The following is a 25,222-nucleotide window of genomic DNA, read 5'->3' on the forward strand; positions in this document are numbered from 1 at the left end:
TGTAATTTATTTTTTTAATTACAAAATTTTCAAGTACATATTAATGTTACATTTTTTATTTCAATTAACAGAACTGAAACATTCAGTTTGTTGTGATCCTGGGGTAGTGATTCTATATTTTAACAAGTAGTATCACTAAAAATATACCAAGTCTGAGACAGTGCACTGGAACCCACCATGCTGTACTTACTGATATGCCTCAACCTGACACTCTTTCTACTCTACTTATCCAACTGGAAGTCACACTGCAGTGAGAGAGAGCAAGGGGCGTGGTTGGCCTCACCAGACTGCCCAAAAATTCCTATTCATCTGCCCTCTTAGCCAATTAATATTTTATGGAAACAGCAACATGGCTTCACTCATAATAACTACTTAAAGATATGCAACTAGTTTGTGCATATGCAAAAATTTATGGCTGCAGATGAAAAACAATTATAGGTGCAGACTAATTGGGAACCTCTGAAGAATGTCAGAGGCAACACCTTGGAAAGCTCCAGGCATGTTTGCTAACTAGAGGAGTGCCACGCTGTTCCTCTGAGGCAGGGCTGGGTTTTCTCATGGCTCTCTCCTCCTGGAAGTAGGTGGAAGTCTGTAGGTGCACAGGTGGTAAGAACTCCAGAATATTATTTCAGGGTGGGAATACACATTGATGTATCAAAGTAGGTGGCAGCCAAAGAAGAAGGGAAGCACTGAGTTCTTTCAAAGAATTGAACAATACCAGCTCAAACTGTCATCATTTCCTAAAATTGTATCCCACACACACCTGTCTAAAACACACCTTGCATACCAAATACAATGGGACTTAACTCCTGAATGAAGATACATAGGGCAAACTGCAATAAGGTACTTGCCCTAAGAAATTCTCTAGTAACACTGTGCCTAACCAAGGATCAACTGAGGTTTAAGGAGGAAGAAGCAGAAGCCCCAAACCCTGTTTAAGGTTCATACAATGAAAAGTATACATTTGGAAAGCAGACTGGGTTAATTTTGCTGGCTGAATTGCAAGCACTTAAATCCAGGTTTCTCTGGAGACACACTGAAGACGAAGAGGTTCTTGGCAATGGAAAACCTCTGCCATTGTTCACTCAGCAAGGGATCCTCTTCCACGAGTTGTATTCTGGAGGCTGAGTGGCCCTCACCAGGGACTGCAGGGGTCTGGACAATCCCTCAGATAAGTCTCTATGTGGCCTTCAGAAACTTCTAGAAGTGTGGTTGAGACTGTCAACTAAATAAGGGGGAAAGTTTCATATAAAAATGTCAGTTTGCCAATATGATAAAAGCAAATGATTTTCAAAATAATAACCCTTTCCTTTCAATGATTTTGCTACATTAGGGCTGTTGTGCTTTATCATATGTCTGTTAGTAAGATAAGTAAAACTTTAAATGGATCTTTGCCGCAATAGAACAAAGCCCCAATTTTCAGGCCACAGTTATTTACAGTCAAAAGTCCAGTTTAATGCTTAGTTTTTACTTTATAAAAAGAAACTGTATCCCTGGCCTAGAACCATTTTGAGTTAAAATCTTCAGAAAAACTATGAAGATTTGCTTGCCATTACATAAGCTTACACTAATTCAAAAAACAGATAATGTGCTAAGACCAGGGGTGTCAAACTTGTAGGTGACTTTGGCCAATCACTCTCCCTCAGCCCAACTCACCTCAGAGTTGTTGCTGGGGGGGTGGGGGAAGGAGGAGGAGGACTATTAGATATGTTCGTCACCTAGACTTGTTTATAAAAAAATAAAGGTGAGGTATAAATAAAAGTAAAATAAAGAAAAGTTACCTTGTTGAGTATAGGCTTTGTGGAGAGAACATTATATAAACCTGATAATTCAATTTTCTGTTAGGGAAAGAAGAGTAAAGATTGAAACCAATAATTAAAAATTCTATTTTAATCATTAGAGCAGCTGTAGTACAGAATACCATTAACCAATATCCGATCTCAGCAACAAGTGTCCACCCTAAATGATTTGCCGAGTCAAGAATTTACTCTGAGATGTTGCTACCCTGCCAGCTGTAGAATTAAACAAATAACTCTAGGCTTGTGACTCTTTTATTATGTCAGTCAAACTCAAAGTATTTTAACTAAATTTTAGAATGAAAATTATTTCCATTTTAGAATGAAAATTACCGTATTTTTCAGAGTATAAGATGCACCTTTTTTCCTCAAAAAAGAGGCTGAAAATCTGGGTGCGTCGTATACATTGAATACAGCATTTTTTGCCTCCCGAAGCCCCCCCCTCACCAAAATGGCCGTGCATACCCTTATGGAGGCTTTCAGAGAGCTCCTGGGGGCTGTGGACGGCAGAAATGAGCAAAACATTGATCATTTTTTGCCCCCCACCCCTAGTCCCCAGCAGCACTCTATAAGCCTCCATAAGGCTATGCATGCAATTTTTTTTGACAAAAAAACAGTTTTTCGCGAAAATGGGCCGTTTTTTAAATCGTTTTTGCCCCCCCCGGAGCACTCTGCAAGCCCCCCCCCAAGGCTATTCATGCCTTTTATTTGAAACAAAGGGGGTCCATTTTTGCAAAAAACGGGTCATTTTTCAGAGGTTTGCAGAGTGCAAAAACTTTTTTTTCCTTTTGGAAAGCTCTTTAACTGATGAGAATTACATTGATCAAGTCCTGTGCCAGCAGAAACAAAGTCTTAAGGTTTGTCAGTGATTTCCTCCTCCAGCACATGGATAAATACATCTGGAAACATCTACCTACCTACCTACCTACTCTCTCTCTCCCTATCTACCTACTGTATTTCTCTCTCTATCCCTCTATCTATCTACCTACTCTCTCTCTCCCTATCTACTGTATTTCTCTCTCTCTATCCTTCTACCTACCTACCTACCTACCTACACTCTCTCCCTACCTACCTACTGTATTTCTCTCTCTCTCTCTCTCTCTCTCTCTCTCTCTCTCTCTCTCTATCTATCTATTTATCTACCCACCTCCCTCTCTACCTACCTACCTACTGTATTTTCTTTCTTTCTTTCCTTCCTTCCTTCCTTCCTTCCTTCCTTCCTTCCTTCCTTCCTTCCTTCCTTCCTTCCTTCCTTCCTCCTTCTTTCTTTCTTTCTTTCTTTCTCTCTATCCCTCTATCTACCTACCTACTTTTTTTTAAAAAAATTGCCTCTTCAAAACCTTGGTGCGTCTTATACTCCAAAAAATACAATATTTCCATTAAACATATTGTTTGCATTCATAGAAGAGACTAATTATTTGTTAAACAAGACAAGAACTATCCCTGGCTAACACAAGACTCAGTCTTGTAATAGATATGGCTAGTTAAATTAGTGGTTTTAAAAAACTTCCTTTCCTTTCTAACCCTTTTGTCCCTTGCATGTTTCAGAAGTTCAGCCATTCCGCAAAAGCGCGCACTGGCCAGCTGAATTCACCGTTTTTAAAAGCCATTTTTTCGCCCTCCCCAGGCTCCAAAGACTTTATAGGAGCCTGGGGAGGGTGAAAAGATCCTCCCCCGCGCCCCAGAGGCCCTCCGGAGGCTTCAGGGACCATCCAGAGGCTTCCCTGAATCCTTCGGAACGCTTAAAATGACCCTCCGAGCAAACCAGAAGTGACTGTCACTTCCGGTTTGCTCGGAGGGTCATTTTGAGTGCTCCAAAGGCATCAGGGAAGCCTCCAGACGGTCCCTGAAGCCTCCGGATGGTCCCTGAAGCCTCCGGAGGGCCTCCGGGGGGGTGGGGGAGGCTCTTTTCGCCCTCCCCAGGCTCCTATAAAGCCTCTGGAGCCTGAGGAGGGTGAAAAAAGCATGTAAAAATGGGGGGGGGTGGCACCTGTTGTGCGAGCATTCGCACTGGGAGTCGCGCATTGCATTATGGGTGCGGCACGCCTGCACATGACCCCCCTGCGCTCCCCCCACTTGTGGCACGCGAGCCAAAAAAGGTTCGCCATCGCTGCTATAAACTATGATCTATAAGTAAAATAAAAGCCATCCTTTGATTTAGTGCAAATATGAATTCTCAAATATGGTTATGTTGGGCTACATTTGTTAACTATATGGAATAACTGTTATAACTTTCAGCTGTTCTTTTAACGGTACTTCTAAGTTCCATCTTGATACCCGCTTGCATAGAGAATCAAATTAATGTCTGTAGTTCTCTGCATAGTTTATCCTTCATATTACACAGCATTACCTCTTGACCCGTTTTATTCAAGCAATTCATTGCAGGGTGTCTCCGGTCATCTATAATAAGCGGTGCCTTCCAGGGGTCATAATTGGTTTCTACAACAAACCAGTTGCCGTTCTTTGCGTCCAAACTTGAAATAAAAGATAAATATTAGCATTTTCTACCAAAGTTATGACCCAATATTTCTAAAACATTAGGCTAAATTCAAGCTATTTCTTAAAAGTGCATTCCAAACAGATCTCTCATAAAGTTAGAAACACCTCTTCGTAAAAAGAAAACTGTTAAAGCTATTAAAGCACATCTGTTTGAGATTGAAAAAAAAATGACTGGTGGCTAAAACACATGAAGAATGGTTGCAGGAACTGGGTATGTCTAGTTTAATAGAAAGAAGGACTAGGGGAGACATGATAGCAGTGTTCCAATATCTCAGGGGTTGCCACAAAAAAGAGGGAGTCAAACTATTCTCCAAGGCACCCAAGGGCAGGACAAGAAGCAATGGGTGGAAGCTAATCAAGGAGAAAAGCAACTTAGAACTAAGGAGAAATTTCCTGACAGTTAGAACAATTAATCAGTGGAACAACTTGCCTCCAGAAGTTGTCAATGTTCCAACACTGGAAGTTTTTAAGAAGACATTAGATAACCATGTGTCTGAAGTGGTTTAGGGTTTCCTGTCTAGGGAGGGGGTTGGACTAGGTCCCTTCCAACTCTGTTACTGTACTCATTCTAAATGCAAAAACTGGCTAAAACCACCTGTATTATATTATAAGTATCAACATGGCTGTTTTAACACAAGCTATTATAGGCAACAGTGATATTTTCCTTAGTGACCTGTTGTGGCCCAGCAGGATCCAGTTGAGCTACTGATGGACTCAGATAGCGAGGAACCATATGAGTCTGCCCTGGACGATGTGGAGGACCCTGTGCAGGGTTCAGACTCAGAGCAGGGACCAGAGAGGCTGGTTGGCCACCAGGGGCATGGAGCAGTGCGGAGGATCAAAGGCAGTTTGTCCCTGATGCTAGATTGAGAAGGGCTGAGAAACGGAAGCAGCAACTCCGTAGGTAGATGATAAAGCACAGGTGATTGTGGATTGGCCCCTCCCAAGAGAGATCATAGGTGAAGCGTTGGGAGGGGACATTTGCAGGAAACAACCGTTCGAATTAGTAGTTAAGAAATCTATCTGTGTATTCTAGCTGTGTCTATTCGTTTGGACTACCTGCGTTGCTTCATTTGAATTATCTGGGTTGCTGCAGAGCTACTCTATTGAACGTGAGTTGTCTGGGCCCTCAGCCAAAGGATTCATTATCTCAGTAATTAAACAGTGGCAAACAGCCAAGCCTGTGTTCTGGTTTATTCACAGGCGTCAGGTGTGTGTGTGTGTTCAGAACAATGATCATACTTACTTCTTAATGTTTAAAGCAGCAGTTCGAGAACGTGTAATAATGCAACCCTCATCCAATGTTTTTCCTCCTAGTATGAAGTAAGCTGGAGCCAGCAGCTTTGTGTTGGCCAATTTATCCTTTGCATCTTCATAACTATATGCAACAAGAGAAACAATGCAGTGATTACAGGGAGTAGGTGTGACATGCACATTTTAAACAAAAGGTAGTCTTTCAAAATGCTTTGTATACAGCAAGAATAGGAAATATGTTTGTGGAGGCTGTGTGTGCTACCCTATTATTTTCAGCCGTCATGAGACTATGGAAGGGGGTATTTAATGGGCCTTCTCTTGGTTTTCTCAGCAAAAATTAATGGGAAAGTTATCTCAGTCATTAGTATTTGTAAGTTTCAGTAGCATGATTTGGGGCAGTGGAGAGAGAAGAGATGCCTATACCCAAGGATCTAATAACCTCTGACCAGTTTGGGAATATACCATAAAGAGCAGTGTATAAGAATAAAAAAAATGATGGATGGAGACATATTGGTCTACTGCAAAAGACAAAGAAAGGGGAAAGACAAGTTTCATTGCATTGTTCCTAAGAAAACAGGCAAGAAGCAAAGAGATACTGAAAAACTTCCAAGTAGCTTTACCAAACTTAGTATCTCCCAGAAATATTAGCCATTCTCAGTGTCAGGTCTAAGAATGGCAGTTCTATGTATCTGGAGGCTGTAGTTACAGTATGGCTAATTTAAGAAGGATTAGAACCATGGCAACTGATGCTAAGAAAGCCACAAGGGATACAAATAATAGATACTCTTTGTAACACTTCCTTTAGTCCATCTACTACTAGAGCTCCTGTGACCTAATGTGCCTCTAACGTGACTCTTTGGCTGCCAATTAAATAATGGGAAGTATGATTTCTCCTATTAGTATAGTCTTCATTGTCATTGTACAAAAGAAATACAACGAAATCGGTTTTAGCCTCACTGGTGGAAAATTATAGTGGAAACAAAAAAAGAAAGACAAAGAAAACACTAGTCATACATTTCTCCGTGTGCATGGAGTGATTTTGCTTCTATTCTTTCTTTCCTGTATGATGAACAATTATATTGCTATTCAGCGGCAGCAATGAAGATCAATCAGAATAAAAAGGAAAAATAGAATTTGATCACAAGATCAGCTTGTGATTGTGTATAAGTCAGAAAATAGGACTCAAGCCAACCAGGATGTGTCAGCTGTATTCACTATTGTCCTAAAAATAAATCAATGCAGAAGATAGCTACATTCATCATGTTAACAAAATAATGCTTAGGATCACCCAATTATAGTCCTTCATTGAAAAAGAGGTGCCGGATGTCCAAACAGGCTTTAGAACAGTGTTTCTCAAACTTGGCGACTTTAAGTCCTGTGGACTTCAACTCCCAGAATTCCCCAGCCAGCTATGCTGGCTGGGGGATTCTGGGAGTTGAAGTCCACAGGACTTAAAGTCGCCAAGTTTGAGAAACACTGCTTTAGAAAAAGCTGAAGAACACAAGATATCATTGATGATTGAAGTGAGAACCAAGAGCAAAAGCCAAAGAATATGAAAAAGAAGATGCTATGTGCTTCATTGATTATAAATGGACCTTTTACTGTGTTATTCACATTACATTGTGGAATGTGTTCAGAAAAATGGGAATCCCAGAACATCTGATTGTTCTCACAAGAAACTTACACTATATACAGGTCAGGAAACCACAGTTCAGACAGAGCACAATGAAACAAACTGGCTCCAAGTTGGCAAAGGAGTTTATTTATTTATTTATTTGATTTGATTTCTAGACCGCCCCCTCTCCCCGAAGGGACTCGGGGAGGTGTACAGGTACCAAATTAAAAATCATACAAATAATCATAAATATAGTTAAAATCGGATTAAACTTTAAACCCCTGTACAAATTTATAAAAATTAAAAACTTAGCCTAAGACCAACCCGTGAAATTTAAAAATACAGACTGAGGTGGGAGAGCTGGAATTAAGCCAAGCCGGCTAGATTAAACAGGTGGGTTTTGAGCTTCTTATGGAAGGAGCGGAGGTCCGCGGTTGTTCTAATATCACTTAGATTAAAGTTTAACTTTCCCCTTATTTATCCAACCTATATATAGTGGCACCTTGGTACTCAACTGCTTTGAAACTTATTGAATTTGGTATGCAACACATTTTGCCCAAAAATTTTTGTCCTGATACTCATTATTGTTTGGTACTCAACTCAAAAGCCAGAACTTGTTAGTGTCAACTGCCTTGTGACTCACTTCATTATTTCTTATGGGAAAAATCATTTATCATTTTTGGTACACATTGCGCCTCCTGGAACCAATTAACGATGAGTACCGAGGTATCACTGTACTGAATTATCTATTAAGGGGAGCTGGATTGGAAGAAGAAGAATGTGACTTTAAAATTGGAAGAGCAAACTTTAATAACCTGTGCTATGTTGATTACACAACCTTGATAGCCAAAAAGATCTGTAAGCTCTAGCAATAAAAGTCAAGCAAATGAGACTAAAATTATATGTAAAGGTAGAATTTTATATGACAACAGGTAGAACAACCAGTCTTAGAATTGAAAATAAAATTATCAAAGTGACTGAACTATCAAATTATCCTACTTTGGACACATTATGGGAAGACATAGCTCTTTGGAGACAATGCTAATGCTTGAAAAGATGGGAAGAAAGAGAAATCTAGGAAGACTAGCAGCAAGCTTGACGGATTTCGTTATAGTGCTGATGAATGCAACCTGAAATATTAAGTTAGGGATAGACTGTCATGGAGAACATCTATTTATATGGTTGCTGGGAATTGCTGGGAATTGAAAAAATTGTTAATAATCAATCATTATCTACATAAATAAAATGATTCACAACATATCTTGTGTGCCTGTCCCATTTTTTTTTGATGAAAGTTGATTGTGAAAACTCACATGATTAACAAGAACTTTATAGAAATATATACGCTCCTTCCGTAAGAAACTCAAGACCCACCTGTTCCAATTAGTAGGCCTGGCCCAATCACAATTATGATCTAATCCCTTGACTCTCCTGGCCGGTTATTTTAAATTTTGGGGTATTTTAATTTGGTTTTAATCACTAATTAATTTTTGCACTATTGTACAGACTTGTGTTTAATTTGTTTTTATGGGGTTTTGTAATTGTTGTATATAATGTTTTTTATTCTGTCTGTACACCGCCCCGAGTCCCCTTGGGGAGAGGGAGCGGTTGACAAATCCAATAAATGAAATGAAATGAAATGGAAAAAACCTGCATTAGTTTGCAACCCCAATATAAAGTCACACCTGCTGCTTAACTGCTTAAGCAACTTTAGAATAACTTTTATAAAAGATTTTCACATAAATAAAAAATAAGCATGAAATTATACAGAATGAAATTTAAAAAGAAAGACAAAAGAAGTGGAAAAGAGTGCAGGCAGGAAAATAAAATAAAAGTTTTTGTCTACAGCAGTTACAAAACAATGAATTATCTTGAACTGCTGAAGCATCTGACATGTTACCTTGTGCTGTTTTCTAACACAGCTCTGGTGAGAAAACTCATCCACCAACCATCCCTCTTGCCAATAAGCCACTCAAAGACTCCTGGAAAAGATTCAGAGCATTGATTCTATTCAATTATACCTCATCGTTTGAATCTTAATGCTATTTCTCTGCAATCCTGACATCAGACATAATTGATAATCTGAGGGATTTAGGATTCAGTTTTTAATAAAATTACTCTCTCTTGATATTTTCTCTTTAGACAAGAAGAGTTCATTAGGGATACTCACCAATGTAACCTCCATCAAGACTGAATCTCTCATTCATGGTTAATGTAAATATCCCCTAAAACAGAAGCCAATTAATGCAACTATTATTTGAATAAAGTAAATTCATTTGTAATATTATGATATCTAATAAAGATTCTTCCATAAAGGAGTCCAATATGACTAGCAGACTTCCTTTTACAGTGGGCTCCATTATTTACATACACTTTGATTCTTTTAATAAATCACTTTAAATCAGGGGTGTCCGACATCAATAATGTTAAGACTCAGCCAATTCTGGGAATTAAAGTCCACAGATCTTAAAATTGTCAAGATTGGGCACCCCTGCTTTAAATGATTGCGTGATTCTTTGATTTGGAATAAAATGTTGAATCCCTCCTTGTGACCATAAGCAATGAGTTCTGACTTGCAATGATGTGCAAACCCAATCAATTATAAATTATGCAATAAGGCACAATTAAACAAACCACAGATCACCATGCTTATGTATATAGCTTTTCACACAATGGATTAAATAGTGTAGATGCTTGTTTACAATGACACCAGCCTTCATGAATTGTAAATCAATTTGACTTAGCAAATTGCATAAACTCAGACAATGAGGGTTGCTTAAATAAGCAAATTATGCCTTAAGATATTTATTATATGTTTATGTGCAACAGCATCACTGGATTCACATGATTCACGTATGTTAAATTAATCGTATCTTGTTTAATATTGGATCACTAGTAAGCTAAAATTGGCTCATCTGCACAAAATCCAAAGTTATTGTTTACAAGTTCAAAGAACTGCCAATCCCAAGACATCAATAAACTTGAAGCAATAAACTGTGTGAACCCAGTTAGAAATTCTGATGACAGAGGACAGTCAGATGCTTGAGGCTCATAGTGCCTTCACAGGGGCTGCAAAATGATGGTGGTTCCATTAACTCACTGTCAACTATACTGAGATTTGTTACACTAGCTGAGCAAGACAAGATTACCAGAGCAGAGAAAAGAGATAAATTGAAATTTTCATGTTTCTTTCAAAATTGCTCATGTAAATAATCCTTCAGAACAGAGAAGGGTGTTTCTGATTCAATAAGAAAAATGAATTTGGAGGAAGCTTGACATTTAGAGGAATAGTCAACAATTGAACCATTTTTCCATCTCACTGCCCAAACTGTAGAACATCAACCTGAAGCAAACAAATTTGTAGAACATTTAAGTTAAGTGGGCCTATTTTCTTTTCTCCTCAGACTTTGTGCATGAAGCACTTCCAGTGGCAGCCAGGATTGTAGAAACTTGCAGGATACAAATTTCATTTCCTAGTCAATCTGTCAACTAAATACACCTCATGAATGTAACAAAAAATACAATGCAAGAACGTTTTAGGCCAAAATTAATCTCATCTCTCCAGTCATGTAGTATTTGGTCTGATTTGCTCTGTCACATTTGCAGAACTCGAGCACGAAAGGTAAAATGATTGATTTTTATATATGTTGCAATAAATCAATGGGAAAAATAAGAGCAGACTTTTTTTTCAGATTGTGAAAGTTTACACACTTTATGCTTTGCTTCAACTGTTAGTCACAAAAAAGAGAAACTACCTGCCCACCTGAGTTTAAATATGTTCAGGTTGAGAGTAATAAATTATGAACTTTCTGTACTATTAAAATCAGAATGCCATTTACACTATATAGATCGATAGACAGATACATGGACACTTACTTGTTTAACTCCAGATACCATTCCTACATAGCCAGCAAAATTTGCAGATTTAAATACTGTTTTATTGTTTTTCTGAAAATCCAATGATACCATTAATGGCTTCAGCTTCTGCGTTGTATCCCAGGAACTATTCTGTACATCCCATCTACATGGGAGAAAGAAAATTAAATATAAGAAATAAATATATATACAAAACTAAATGGACTCCTTTTGGGCAGCTTCATTCAATAGAAAAAACTAATTATTCAGTAATCTATGTGCTGCTCACTTAGAAAGAACTACATGAGCTTCACCTTTTGGTGAAAGCTATGAAAATTGGAGTTTTCTTCTCTCAAAGGCTAAATCTCAAGATCTAAATCAGTCAATATTTGCTGGCTTCACTCCATGTTTCTTTATGAGAACAAGGGATATAATATCACCCCTTGTCAATCTTCACAACAGGCTGATCTATAAATCTTAATTTGGAAATATCACAGAAGAATATTTCTTCTAAATAATGCATTCAAAGTTACTTATAGAGGATCCAATTTTCTCCTATCCGAAATTTAACTGGGAGATTGTGATTGGTCTACATAACCAATTATCTTCTTGCCTGAATTAAGATTTGAACCTACATCTCCGTAGTCTTAATATGTCACTCTAACCATCATCTTTAAGCTAGCCATCTAACCATCATATTTTGAATGGGTTTATATCAATATAATATATTCAACAACTTGTCCAGTTTGTCAAAAATTACTATGTAGGACAGCCTGTGTGCGTCGCTTTCTTTTCTCTACTAGTCAAGTGTAATATCTGTCTTAATAGTTAATGGAAAAATTTGCATACATTGTCAGCTTCCTCATCCCATTCAGACTTGTTTTTCATTAACACCCACTGAATTTTATACCAAGCATTAAATCTTAAAAATATTCTATGCTATGTAGAACATAAAGCTTTGGCTAACCCTGTTAAGAAAGATCAGGACTCCCTAGTACCTTATCAATTATTAGGATCAAAACAAAACAGGATGACAATGCATTACAGATTAAAAGATAAAACTTACATACGCAGGCAGGAAATACTGTAAAAACTATAGTGACCTTTTAGTTTTATACCTAGCATTAAATAGATGTATAAATTGATTACCCTTGCTTCTAGCATCCTTGAAATTGCAAATACCTGCACTGATATTTTTGCTAATAGATATCAAATTCTAGGTAATATGTAGGACCTAATATACAAACTAACCCTCAATTTCAGTTCATATGTAAATGGAAGATTTAATATGCATTGTCAAGTAATTTCAATAAGACACGGCCTTAAAGAAAAATGGAAAACATCACTATGCTGAAGACTCAAATAATACTAACATTCAAAAAGAAGTATAATAATCTTGCAGCTATTACATACCCAAGAAACAGTCCAAAATCAAGATTTCTAGCATGGTATAACTTTCCTGATTGAAAAGGAAAACAAAGAAAACAAATTTGAAGAGAAGAGATGTTTAATTGTTATGTATTTACTCAATTGTGATGGGCAACTATCTCAACAAATAATTCTGGGGGCAGCATACATTAAAATAAGTTAAAAACAAATTCTCCTCATAAGTACAGAAATTAAAATACATAGCTGCTGAGGGAGGTATCACTATTGATGGTTGTTAACACAACCAGGAGATGAGACCCTTCACACCCCTTGGGCCCTAGGCCAAGGCACAGTACCAGGCCTTATTGCCTTAGTACAGGTAATCCTCAAATTACAACCATCCATTTCGTGAATGTTTGAAGTTACAATGGCACTGAAAAAAGTATGGTGGCTTTTACAAATAACTGGTTGTGATTTTGTCAATGCCGATGGTGTTTCAAGTGGTGCTCCATACGTTCTGGGATTGCATTCTCAAATGAATCACAATAGCTATGCATTGCCTACCTGTTTTGTCTTCAGCTATTATGGATGTGCACACCGTGAAGATCTCATAGAAGATGTTGAACACAACAACATCACCTACATAGCGGGAGAGAACGAGCAGAGATTATTGAATTGTCAATAAAACATTTAGACGATGTGTACAAACCAAAGAAAGAAATATAATCTGGCAACACTAATCCCAGTGTGCTAATCCTTTCTCTTAGTTTGAGACTCATTAGAAGCTACATAAGATCTATCTCACACAGTATTTAGCTGCCTATGAAATGAATTTATAAGCTTTCTTATCTAACCTTATTTGCATTTGCATACATTTTCTAGCATGCCTTTCTGAATTATAAAATAAACAATTTTGCAATTTCTGAAAAACAAGGAAAAGGTTACAGGGCAAAGGAGATCAGATAGACCAATACATGAAGTTAAATCTTGCTTTAAACATTATGCTCCTTGCATGAAAATTAGAGAAAATACAATGCACACTTGAGATTCCACCTAGTGTTTGTTGACTGATTTTTAATGGAAGTAATTAATGGATTTAGCATTTCTTCATTTGAATTAATTATCTGGTTTTATGCCTATTCTCTAGTACAGTGATGGCGAACCTACAGCACGCGTGCCACAGGTGGCACGCGGAGCCATTTGTCAGGACATGTGTGCGCTGGCCACCTGAGTTCACCCTTTTTAAAGCCATTTTTCGCCCTCCCCAGGCTCCAAAGCCTTTATAGGAGCCTGGGGAGGGCGAAAAGAGCCTCCCCCCCGGAGGCTTCATGAGCTTCCCTGAAGCCTCCGGAGTGCAAAAAAGTTCGGGAACGGACTTCCAGTTTGCTCGGAGGGTCGTTTTGATTGCTCCGGAGGCTTCAGGGAAGCATCCTGAAGGTCCCTCAAGCCTTCGGAGCGCTCAAAACGACCCTCCAAGCAAACTGGAAGTCACTTCCAGTTTGCTCGGTGGTTCATTTTGACTACTCCGGAGGTTTCAGGGAAGCGTCCTGAAGGTCCCTCAAGCCTCCGGAGGGCTTCCGGGGGGGTGGGGAAGGCTGTTTTCACCCTCCCCAGGCTCCTACAAAGCCTCTGGAGCCTGGGGAGGGCAAAAAAAGCATGCACAAAATGGAGGGGAGCGCCTATAGTGCACGCATGCGCACTGGGGGGTGTCGCACATTGCATTATGGGCGCGGCATGCCCACACACTACCCCCCTGCGCTCCCACTTATGGCACGTGAGCCAAAAAAGGTTCGCCATCGCTGCTCACTAGAGATTGTACACCTGCAGATTGTACACCTGGGCACTGAAGTTCCATACCCTTACTGGAACCTCAGCACCGAACCTTAGCTACTGGAGTAGCTAAAATGAGGCAACAAAGGAACCTATATTTTTGAAAGTCAAATATTACAGGAATATGGAAATTACCTAAAGGAGCATCAATAGCAGACGCAATGCCTTTTATTTCTTCATTGAAAGGATAGGGAAGGGTAGAGCATAACCAACCCTAAAAGGAAACCATAAATTAGTTAGTCAGATTTGGCAAATTATAACGACGTATGCTAAAAAAAATCAACTTTATTTTTTAAGCACTAATTATTTCACTCAGGGTAATATGCAGTAGTCATCCTCTGGCTCCTGAATATCTTTTTCTGCAGCTGCTATTCTAGTGATAAAACTACACATGTATTTTCTCACAGGTTCAGGCAAGAAATCTAAACATTGTACTCTAAGCTAAAATACACGTAACACAAACCAATGAGTCCCTCCTCAATCCACTCACCAAACATTATAAAAAATACTATCCCTTGCCATATCTGTAATCTTTTTCCACGCTAATGTACTTCTGCCTGCCTACTGCAGCCCTTGGATCATTCTGAAAGTTAAGCACAACTGCCACCCATGAAAAGATAGCCTATTCCAGCGTAAGAAAGTCTAAGGCAGGGGTGTCCAAACTTGGGAACTTTAAGACTTGTGGACTTCAACTCCCAGAATTCCCCAGCCAGCAGAGCTGGCTGGGGAATTCTGGGAATTGAAGTCCACAAGTCTTAAAAGTTCCCAAGTTTGGACACCCCTGGTCTAAGGAACCACTCATATAATTTCAGTTCATTTCATTCGTAGAAGTACTGCAATTATTCTCTCTCTCTCTCTCTCTCCCATCCCTCCCTCCCCTTCTCTCTCTTCTTTGAAAGAAAAAGACTAACACTGTTGTACTTCAGAATAGCTGAAATTGCTGAAAAAGTATAAACTCCAATACAATCCTTCTTTTATTGTTATTTCATTGACTGCAATGTCTGAATCACTGAAAAATGTTCACATAAGGATAACGAACAGGAAAAATAAAACTACAATTGAAGACAATGATTTGACTATGAACTTTCAAGAACAAGTCAACCAAAGAAATATGAGAATATTTTATTTCTAAGGAAACCAAAACTGCTGAAAGTTCTAAATTCTACACAATTCTGTCTTTTTCTCTGAATCCAGCAAGTTGGTTGAAGGCCATCTCAAACCAATAAAGTAGTATCTTAAAGTATTATTTTATAAAGTAACATATTGCACTGCTTTAGTAAGAACCCTCTGTTTGAAAAGAAAATGTCACAGTAGGAAAATGGAAGAGAATGATTTATGATGGCTAAGTATGTAGAGCAAAATGACTTTAAGCATGCAGTTTAAAACTGATATTGGGCTTGTCAAGTTTCTGTTTCCCTTTTCTGTTCTCCTTCATTATCTTGGCACAGTGGTTAGAATGCAGTACTGCAAGCCAACTCTGCTCACATTGCCAGGGGTTCGATTCCTTCGATCCTGACTGGCTCAAGGTTGACTCAGCCTTCCATCTTTCCAAGATCAGCAAAATGTGGACTCATATGGTTGGGAGCCATATGCTGATTTTCTGTAAACCACTTAGAGAGTATTGTAAAGTACAGTGAAGCGGTATATAAGTCTAAGTGTTATTGCTATTTTAATTACCCGTTATTATATTAACTCCCATAACACTGAACATGCTGGGAGTACAGTAGTGATAATGCATGAGATCATCAAATAATTAAATCTCATGTTTTAAAATGAAACAAATAGACAATTCCTTCTAATGCCAGAGTAAGTTGTACTGAAACCAATAGAAGCAGGAGAATCCAATAAGAGAATCCATATTAAAATACTGAATGACATTAACATTTTCAGGTATATAATGTTTATGCAATATGAAAAAAAATGTTTTAGTTTTTTCCTACATTTTCCTACATCTATTTTCCTGTTCCCTCTGCAAAAAACCCTCTTTTTGGATTGCATCATAATGTACAGTTCATCAATGAAATTGTCCACAAATAAGTTTCGGTTTTGTGCCACAGTTAGAAAAAGATCCACTTTGTTGTATAGAACATGCCCAGACTACTCTGTATGGCTACTCTAGGTTGGCTCAATGAACAATGAAATCTGGTACCACTATTGTTAGTTGGTATAATGCGCCAATAGATAATCAGACCGGATTATTCCTTTATGTTCCAAACAAGAGTTAGCAAATTTGGGTTACTAATGAGACTTGTACTCTGATACAGTATGGAAAATCTACTGTGCTAATTAAAAATCATTAGATTGCTTGGAAAAGTAGTCTTATTTTGGGAGGAAGAGGCACTATACTTACTGGTTGAGATTATATTCTAAAATAGCAGGTGACATATATAATTATTAATAAGTCTCCATCTGCTGGTCTCATTCGTTCATAAGCAGTAGGTAGAATGCTACACTTGGTTTAATTTCTTCCCCAAATTGAACATAGAAAATATACTCACTATTTTTGACTCCATTGATGCTACAAATTTCTCATTAGGGATGAATGTCAATACAATATCTTTAATAGTCTTGATTACGATCTTTAACTAGAAGAATGTAAGAAAAGACAAGAGATTAACCCATGTCAGTGGAATGGAACGCAAGATGGAAATATATCAAACATTATAAATAAGTGCAATAAATAATGTATAACAATTTGCAAAACTGCTGAGTTATTCTTACATAGGCACTTTAAACCTTCATTTTGGGTGAGTAAAAAAAGCTTTGAAGTGGAAATCTATTCACTCCTTCTCTGCCTCATTTCAACCTGGAAAGTGACAATGAAGGGTGCAAGGGTTGATGTAGGAAGGCACCTATATTGCTTCTACCTGGTCATACTTATTCATGCCTATCTTGCCACATTGTGATGAGGCCAACTTTAGCAACTTATTCCACTTGCAGACTCTCATTCTACAGAATCAACTACTCAGGAAATTCATTTGGATTTCAATTACATATGTTACAATGTTACTCTGGATAACTGAGGAAGACAAACTCCCTTATAATTGTTTCCACAGGACGACCTGCAGATATAGTGAATATCCAGAATCACTAGCTTACAGGCTCTTGACTGGACCAAAAATGGAGAAGGACATTGTAGATTACTTATCCTAACTGCCAATTTATCAAATGGCTTGACTTCAATGGGCAAAAACATTGTACAGCTTTTCACCTAATTTGGGGGGGGGGGGGCATTTTTAATAGTATGGATAGTAGTGATGATAATTCAAATTAATTAAATCATCACTCTCTCAGAAAGACAAAGATACTTTATTCTTTCTGCTATGTTCCTTACCTCATTTTTTTTGTCACGTACCACCTGGACCCATCTCTCACTTGGTGGCAGGTCAAGATTTATGACATATTCAGGAATTGTTCCTTTATACCTGAAAAACAATGAATTTCCATAAATTTCTGAATGAAACTGTTACATATAAACTGCTAACTTCCAATCTATTATTTCTTACACTATTGTCCTTATTATTTTAGCTGTCTAGTTTTAATTCACCAATATTTAAGACAGGTGTATCTTATATGAAACTTGGACTTATTTCCCTAATATTTATTGAAACAGGCAAATATTGTTTTCTGTCTTGAGAAACTTTTTATTATTTCTAAAGAGAATTAACAAGAACTACTCTCTAACCCAGTGGTGGAATTCATTTTTTTTTAACTACTTCTTTTGGGGGCATGGCTTGGTGGGCATGGCAGGGGAAGGATACTGCAAAATCTCCATCTCCACCCCACTCTGGGGCCAGCCAGAGGTGTCATTTGCTGGTTCTCCAAACTACTCAAAATTTCTGCTACTGGTTCTCCAGAACCTGTCAGAACCTACTGGATTTCACCCCTGTTCTAACCCCACCATCACATGTATTCCAGATATATAGTTGTTAAGTTGTGCTGTTAAGTGGGTCATCATGTGATCATGCCCGATCTTTTTACCTTTTTAGAGTGTCTAAGTCAGGGGTGTCCAAACTTGGGAACTTTAAGACTTGTGGACTTCAACTCCCAGAATTCCCCAGCCAGCATGGCTGGCTGGGGAATTCTGGGAGTTGAAGTCCACAAGTCTTAAAGTTCCCAAGTTTGGACACCCCTGGTCTAAGTGAATCACCATAGTCATTAAGTGAATCCATTGTCCACAATGGATATTTTTTTGCCAGAAACTGAAAATAAACACCAATTTCTGGCCAAAAACATTGTAAGTTGTGGACACATTACCATAGGACTCTGCAAACAACCACAAACATGTGCCAGTTCCCAAGAATCCAAAACATGATCACATGATCCGCAGATGGGGAAGGGCTGTTGGAACATCAAACAGTTGCTAAGCAACTGGTTGTAAGTCAAGGACTACCTTTATCAGGTATGTTTATTAGACAATACAAGATGATCCTAATTTTCTTTGTAATATAATTTGTAGTTTTTTTTTTTTTTGTAGTATAATTTTGATAGAGTACAAACAATTCGAAATTCTTATCTAATTAAACCAGGTTCTCTTTACATCTGCAAATTTCAGAAGAGTTGTTAGTAAGTTACATACGTTGGTCCATTTGGAGGATATTCATGTATTCTGCATTCTTCAGCAAACTGGAAATAAAATAAAAGCCTTTTTTAAGAAGCTGCTTTTTTATATAGATGAAATACAAAACATTTACAGAGTCCTTGCACTTTCTCCTGTTGTAATAGGAAAAAAGGAAGTGAAGGTTCAATCCTACACACAGTGCAAGAATTAAGTCATGTAGCCATCAGCGTATTTTACTTTGTGTTGCAAAACTGCTCCTGGTTGGTGCATACGCCTTTAATTACAGAAAAGCATGATGTATATTGGAAGTTATAAAGTTGGAAAGCTTTTTACTGTAGGATGTGGTGCGCTAATTCAGAAACACCATTGAAACAACTACTAATGCAGACACTGGAGACATCTGAAGTTCTGAAAGTTTTCCTTTCTGACCTTTAGTAGTTGAAGAGAGGATTACAAACAAGCTATTTTGGTTATAAATTAAGAAGAGCTCTCAGTTTATCTGGGTTGGAGACTAAGAAGTAGTTTAAACAGGGACAAACAATTATAGCTTCCCAACTACCACAATCATTTGCTAGCTAGTAAAATAAATATAGAAGTACAAATCTTCTGGAGCCAACGGGCTCTTCTTGTTTAACCAATAGGTTTTGGTATTTTTTTCTAAAACTAGGATCATTAGCTTGTCCTAGAATTTTCTGAAAAATTAACAAGTGTTCCCTAACATTAGGCATAACTAAAATTAATATAAATTACAAAATGTAAAATCAAAAGATAACCTTTCTTTTTGGACTATGTTAGAATTGTTTTATGTCAACATTATGGTTTGTTAGAATAATTATTGCAACAGTGCTACTCACTTTAAAGATGATCCTTATAAATTAGCTTGTGCCCACTAAATCAGTGTTTATGTTTTTGAATATTTGTGTTAAAAACATACATCCATGAAATTTTCAATAATGTGAAATCTGGAATTTCTATGATCCAACCTCAATAAAAAGTGAGAGTATCAGACTCGTCAGAGTAATTTCCAAAAGTCCCTCTCTGAGGAAGATGAGCAGTTAAAAAAATATGAAGTATAAATTAAATATGTCTTTAATCTTTCCATTTATGAAGAAGCAGACTTATCTAACAAGAGTTGACTTGATGGATTAGCTCCATACATTCATGCAATTTTGGTGAACCTTTTCGGCACCGAGTGCCATGTGCATGTGGGAGCACCAGAAACCGGAAGAGAAGCTTCTAGTTCCCAACATGTACATGTGTTTCTGGCACACGCATGCGTGCCAGTTTCCTGGTCTTCCGGTTTCTGGCAGGCTTGCGTGCGCGAAGACCAGCTCATGTGCATGCTGGAAACTGGATGCTCAGCTTCCCAGCGTACACATGTGCTCCTGGGAGCTGCTCTCCTGCTTTCTGGGCTCCCATGCATGCAAAGGCCAGCTGGCCGGTGCGCATGTACGTGCCGGAACCCAGAAGAGCAATGGGGGATGGCTGGCGTGCCTGGAAAGATGACTCTACGTGCCACTTCCAGCATGCATGCTATAGGTTTGCCATCACAGTATTAATGTATATGTGAGAACACAAAGTTGCATTGATGAGAGTACAAGTTCAGTTTATAGGTGAGAAAATGAGTTCACCTTAATATCATAGTAGATTGTAGTGAAGCTTTTTTTGAGTGGACTGCAGTTATTGAAAAAGATATTTAGATCTTGTAATTATTTAGAAATTTCTATAAACATATCTAGCCTAGATCTCTAGATTATCCACTAATCTAGTCCTTTCCAGGCTTCAAGTTATTAAAGATTTCCTTCATTTCTATGATATAAAATCTCTAGCAATAAGGTAGTTAAGGCATCGTGTTAATTAGGATACTATGTTAAATAGAATAAGGCTAATTTATACATGATTTAGTGAGATATCTACATTATTGCCAGTTAAACAAAAACAGGTTCTACTTTGAGGGATTACAGCACTGCATAAAAACTTGGAAGAATAAATCGTTGGCCCCAGTGACAGACTCAGATTGGATCCTGCAACATTATCCTGGGGCGCATATATTTATCCTTTTATTCTGGGATTCTACTTTGTATAATTTCCTAGAATGTTTTCTTGGCTTGCCAAGTGTTAATACAACCTGATGTCAAATATCTGGCAGGAGAAGATAACAACTTTCCATGAATGAAGCTGTGCAAAGACCCATATTAAATAAATTCCTCTTTGACTGCATTTAGTCAGAATATTTGTCCTCCTCAAATGTACATTAAATTCATTCAATGTTTTCATCAACTTCATTTACAAAAATATAGAAATGTGGCAGTGGAAATTAGAATGAACCCAGTATAAAATGCAATATTACGTAGATCACATTCACAAAAATATTATGTTGCTGATAACATGTGTACCTCTAAATCCACGGAGAAGCCAAAATCATAGGTCTTGAGAAATATCAATCAACTAGATTATGCAACTAAAATAGACACAATGGTGACAACAGTTCAGGCTTGGATTTTTTTCAGACAACCCAGTAAACATTTAAAAATCAAATCAAATAAAGGAATCTTCATTTGATATGAAAGAAGTTTTAACTTCTGTGGGTAAAGAAAATTAGCCCCGGGCATCTTGTCTCTATAGGCTTAAGAAACCTGAAAAGGCAGTGAAGTACAACTTTCTATGCAACTCAGTATTAAATAGTAGTGTAGTAATCTTCCCATTCCATAACCTACTTCAATGATATTCATTAGCAGAAATGCAAAAATTTAGTTTCCGGTGCTGCACCTAAGAATATATTAAGGATGGGAATTTAACAACGTTGAGAAACTCTGCATGAACAGGGCATCTCATATGGCAAGGGTAACATACATGTTTATTAAAAAGACTACAAAGCAGTTGTTGCTTCAAAATTGCAGGAGTAACAACATAAAAAGGGGAATAAAACCAGAACTGGAGATAGTGGTACAGTAAATTCTTCCTTAAAACATTGTGCATCTGTAAAGTAGCATTTATTTTGGGGCAAGAAATGTCCCAGTTGTTTTCTTCCCCTCTCATTTCCAGCAGGTATGCCTTACAAGGGATCCAGTCAGAAAATCATCATGCACAGTTCTTATCATTTGTGGGGACCATATATCTTCCACCATCATGGTGGTGATGATGGCCAAGATAGAGCTATGTTTGCAGGCATACCAGCTTTAGCTTTTGCAAACATGATTTTGCAGCAAATAATAGGAAAGAAAGGCGGCCTTGGAAAGAAAGGAGAGGCACTTTACACGAGACTATAATCGGCTGCCAGAAACTAGATTACATCTGTGGAATGGAGTTTGGCGTCTACTTTCTAAAAGACAAGCAATTTGTAGCAGGGACATCTCTAATTGTATATCATTTTATATTTAGCTCATGTATCTTTTATATATCATTCCTTACAGGTAAGCAAAACTCTATATTGTATTTATTCAAGGAATTAAATATTAATGAATATAAAACAGAAAGAAAGGTCAGGTAAGCAAGCAATAGGCAGATAAAGTAATATTCTAAGTATGTTGGAATGTATTTGTATTTATAAGAGAAAGGCATCTCAAATCAGAACATGCAAGGAAATGAATTATTAATCAAGGTAGTTTCATATTTCTAAAATATGCAGAGAGAGAAATGCAGCAAGATCAAAGATGCATCCAGAAAAGTACAGTGGAGCCTCTGGTCATGACTGCAATCTGTTCCAGGACTTCAGTTGGCACCTGATTTGGTCATGACTAGAAGCAAGACTGTGTGTGCGTGCACAAAAAAAAGGGAAATAGCTGCGGCTGTGATTGATCACCACAGGAGGATGTGTTTGTGAACAGAGTGAAACATTTAGCGGACTTTTTGGTCGGTACCCGATTTGGTCATCGTCAGAAGCGTTCATGACCCAAGGTTCCACTGTACAAACTCATTAAATCTGAAGTTCCAGTTCCTAATTATATACTCTGGTTTTGTGAAATATTAAGGCTACATAGCTTTGGTATGTGTAGGGAAGACTATATGTTTGCTTCCTGAATTGAGATATGATCCTTTGTTCCTCTGTTCTTAAGTACAAGCAAGCAAGCCACAAAACCCTTCATTAAACTACTCTTTATTAAAACTTCACTACACTCCCGTCCCAATTCCCCTGATCTGCCAGGAAATAAAATAAGAAAAATTGCAGTTGCATATCCCTGAAAATGGGCACATGGAGTACTATCATATATCCCCACATGGGCCATTAATATGTTGGTATTTCAAGCCAAAATGTTACTGCCAGAACCATTCTGACAATATTATCAGAAAGATAAAAGAAACAGGAATTTTATGAATCATAAAATCACTGCAAGTTTAATTGTTATTCTCTCTGAACATGTTAGAACTTTCACACACCGTAATTAGAAATAATTTGTAAGAATGTAAAAAATAAAATAGAAGAAAAAATATTCAAATAACGAATATCTTTGTATGGGCTACAAGTAAAATAGCTCATGAAAACTTTAGAAACAAAATTGGGCTAAAAATAAATGCTTAAACGCAATTAGGGATCCGAACAAGCACTGGACATCTGAATAATTTAAGATGAGAGAGCAAAATCAGGAAAAAGGTACAAAAAGCTAAAAGAAGAATTTTGCCAGCATGGATTGGAAAAAGCCATAAACATTTTTAAAAGATGAAAGCTAATCTAACTTGGTTGATGGCATATAATCCCAATAAATACTGTATTTATGAACAAGATACATGCAAAGGGAGTTCTCTCTTGCAACCATACAATCAGGCAGAGAAGTAATGTTTCAGTTTCTCTGCAGGACTGAGTAAAACAGAAAGTTTAAAGTGAAATCTACTGTTAGAATATGAGGATAGTCACTGAACTAAATGGGCAAATAGTTCAGGTTGGTGGGTAGAACGTTACTACTAAATACTGTTTAATTTGGTGTTTGAGAAGACTGTCTTGCATGAGAGTCTTTTACATTTATATAAATTCATATTTTAATATTTCTAAAGACTGAGAAGCAACCTGCAGTCTACCTAAGCTTGAGGTTACTATAAATTTGTTTCTCCTTCAGCCCAATCCTTTTTTGCCAGTCAACTGAAAATTAGGAAGAAATCAATCTGACTAACAAGGTCCATCTTTTGACTAAAACTTTAAAGACTTCTTAGTACAGCCTTTCTCAACATCTCTTGACATTCTTCAGATCTGTTGACCTACAACTCCTTCGCCAGGAAAAACAAGAAATGGCCATCTTCACTGGAAGCAAAGGTTACCCTGCCTTATTTAAGGACCATCAAGCCGCTATATCCTGCCTCTAATGTATGGAATAAGCTTGTTTTCTCCAACTCTCTTATAAAATGGGATCTTATTTTTCCAACCCTTTACTTGAACTATAACCTGCTTTCCTATCTAGAAAAAGCATCAGCTGAGTTTTCAGTTCCTCACAATTTTTGGCTAGGGAAGCTCAATGTTATTTTTCTGATTACAACATTGTAATAGTTTCTCCAGTGTCTTTTTTCAGAACTCCCCCCCCCAAACAATTTTTCAATCTAATCCAAAGGTGTGGGATCTCCTGGTGTTAAATGTACTCACACTAAATCAGGGGTGTCCAAACTTGAGAACTTTAAGACTTGTGGACTTCAACTCCCAGAATTCCCCAGCCAGCATGGCTGGCTGGGGAATTCTGGGAGTTGAAGTCCACAAGTCTTAAAGTTCCCAAGTTTGGACACCCCTGCACTAAATACTTTTTTTTTTAAAACCAGGCCAGAGTTGGCTCTGACAAGTTGGCTGGGTCATAGCGGACCCCCCCTCCCACCTGACAGTAATGACTGCAATCAACTGCATCTCCCCCCCCCCCCAATTTCACGGGGTCTTTCTTAAGTTTGCATAATTCTGGAACAAATCTACCATCTCTGGACTTTTTAAATGTATTGATGTTTTCTTTCTTAGAACTCTAGTTCTTCTAGGGTTTGCTTCAACTCCTAAAGTGACATAATTTCTGTTGCGCGATACACAGCAACCAGTAGCAACAACAGAAAAGTCCTTACAGCGCAGAACTTTCGCCTACTTTCCACCCTGGAGCCGGACGGCCGAGCCGAGCCAGTACCAGCCCCTTTCCCCCTTTCTCTCTTGCCCCAATCGAATTCACACGGCGGGGCTTTCGAGAGTTTCCCCTTCGCTTCTCGTTTCCCACTCCAGCCCCGCAACAGACTAAGCTCCCTTCTCGCTATTTAGGAAGGAAGAGCCGTCCAGGGCTTGAGAAGCAGAGAGGGAAGAGGGGAGCTCTCCTCGGAACTCACCGGATCCAAGGCTCCCACGGCCAGCACAGTCGCGGCCACCACCGCTACGAAGACCCAGCCGCGCATCGTCCTTCCAGCTGATCAAATCCAATTGCTCCCGCCGCAGTTCAGGAGGTTAAAAAAAGGCTGCTCCGTCACGTGATTTCCACCCGGGGCAGCCGCTCCTTC

General features: G+C 38.2%; 1 protein-coding gene across 1 annotated transcript; it reads right to left on the reverse strand.

The window, feature by feature from the left end:
* ASAH1 (N-acylsphingosine amidohydrolase 1) lies at positions 1-25,222 on the reverse strand. Its single transcript, XM_081959575.1, has 14 exons — positions 25,055-25,222; positions 18,797-18,843; positions 17,552-17,642; positions 16,716-16,802; positions 14,353-14,431; positions 12,952-13,026; positions 12,433-12,478; positions 11,041-11,185; positions 9,335-9,389; positions 9,065-9,146; positions 5,542-5,673; positions 4,147-4,270; positions 1,782-1,838; positions 1-1,225 (listed from the first exon to the last, which is right to left on the reverse strand). Exons 1-14 carry the CDS (start codon positions 25,118-25,120, stop codon positions 1,136-1,138), a joined length of 1,176 nt encoding a protein of 391 aa, XP_081815701.1. The 5' UTR covers positions 25,121-25,222; the 3' UTR covers positions 1-1,135.

Source organism: Natrix helvetica (assembly GCF_964273705.1).
Source record: "Natrix helvetica genome assembly, chromosome: 7".
NCBI classification, from domain to species: domain Eukaryota; kingdom Metazoa; phylum Chordata; class Lepidosauria; order Squamata; family Natricidae; genus Natrix; species Natrix helvetica.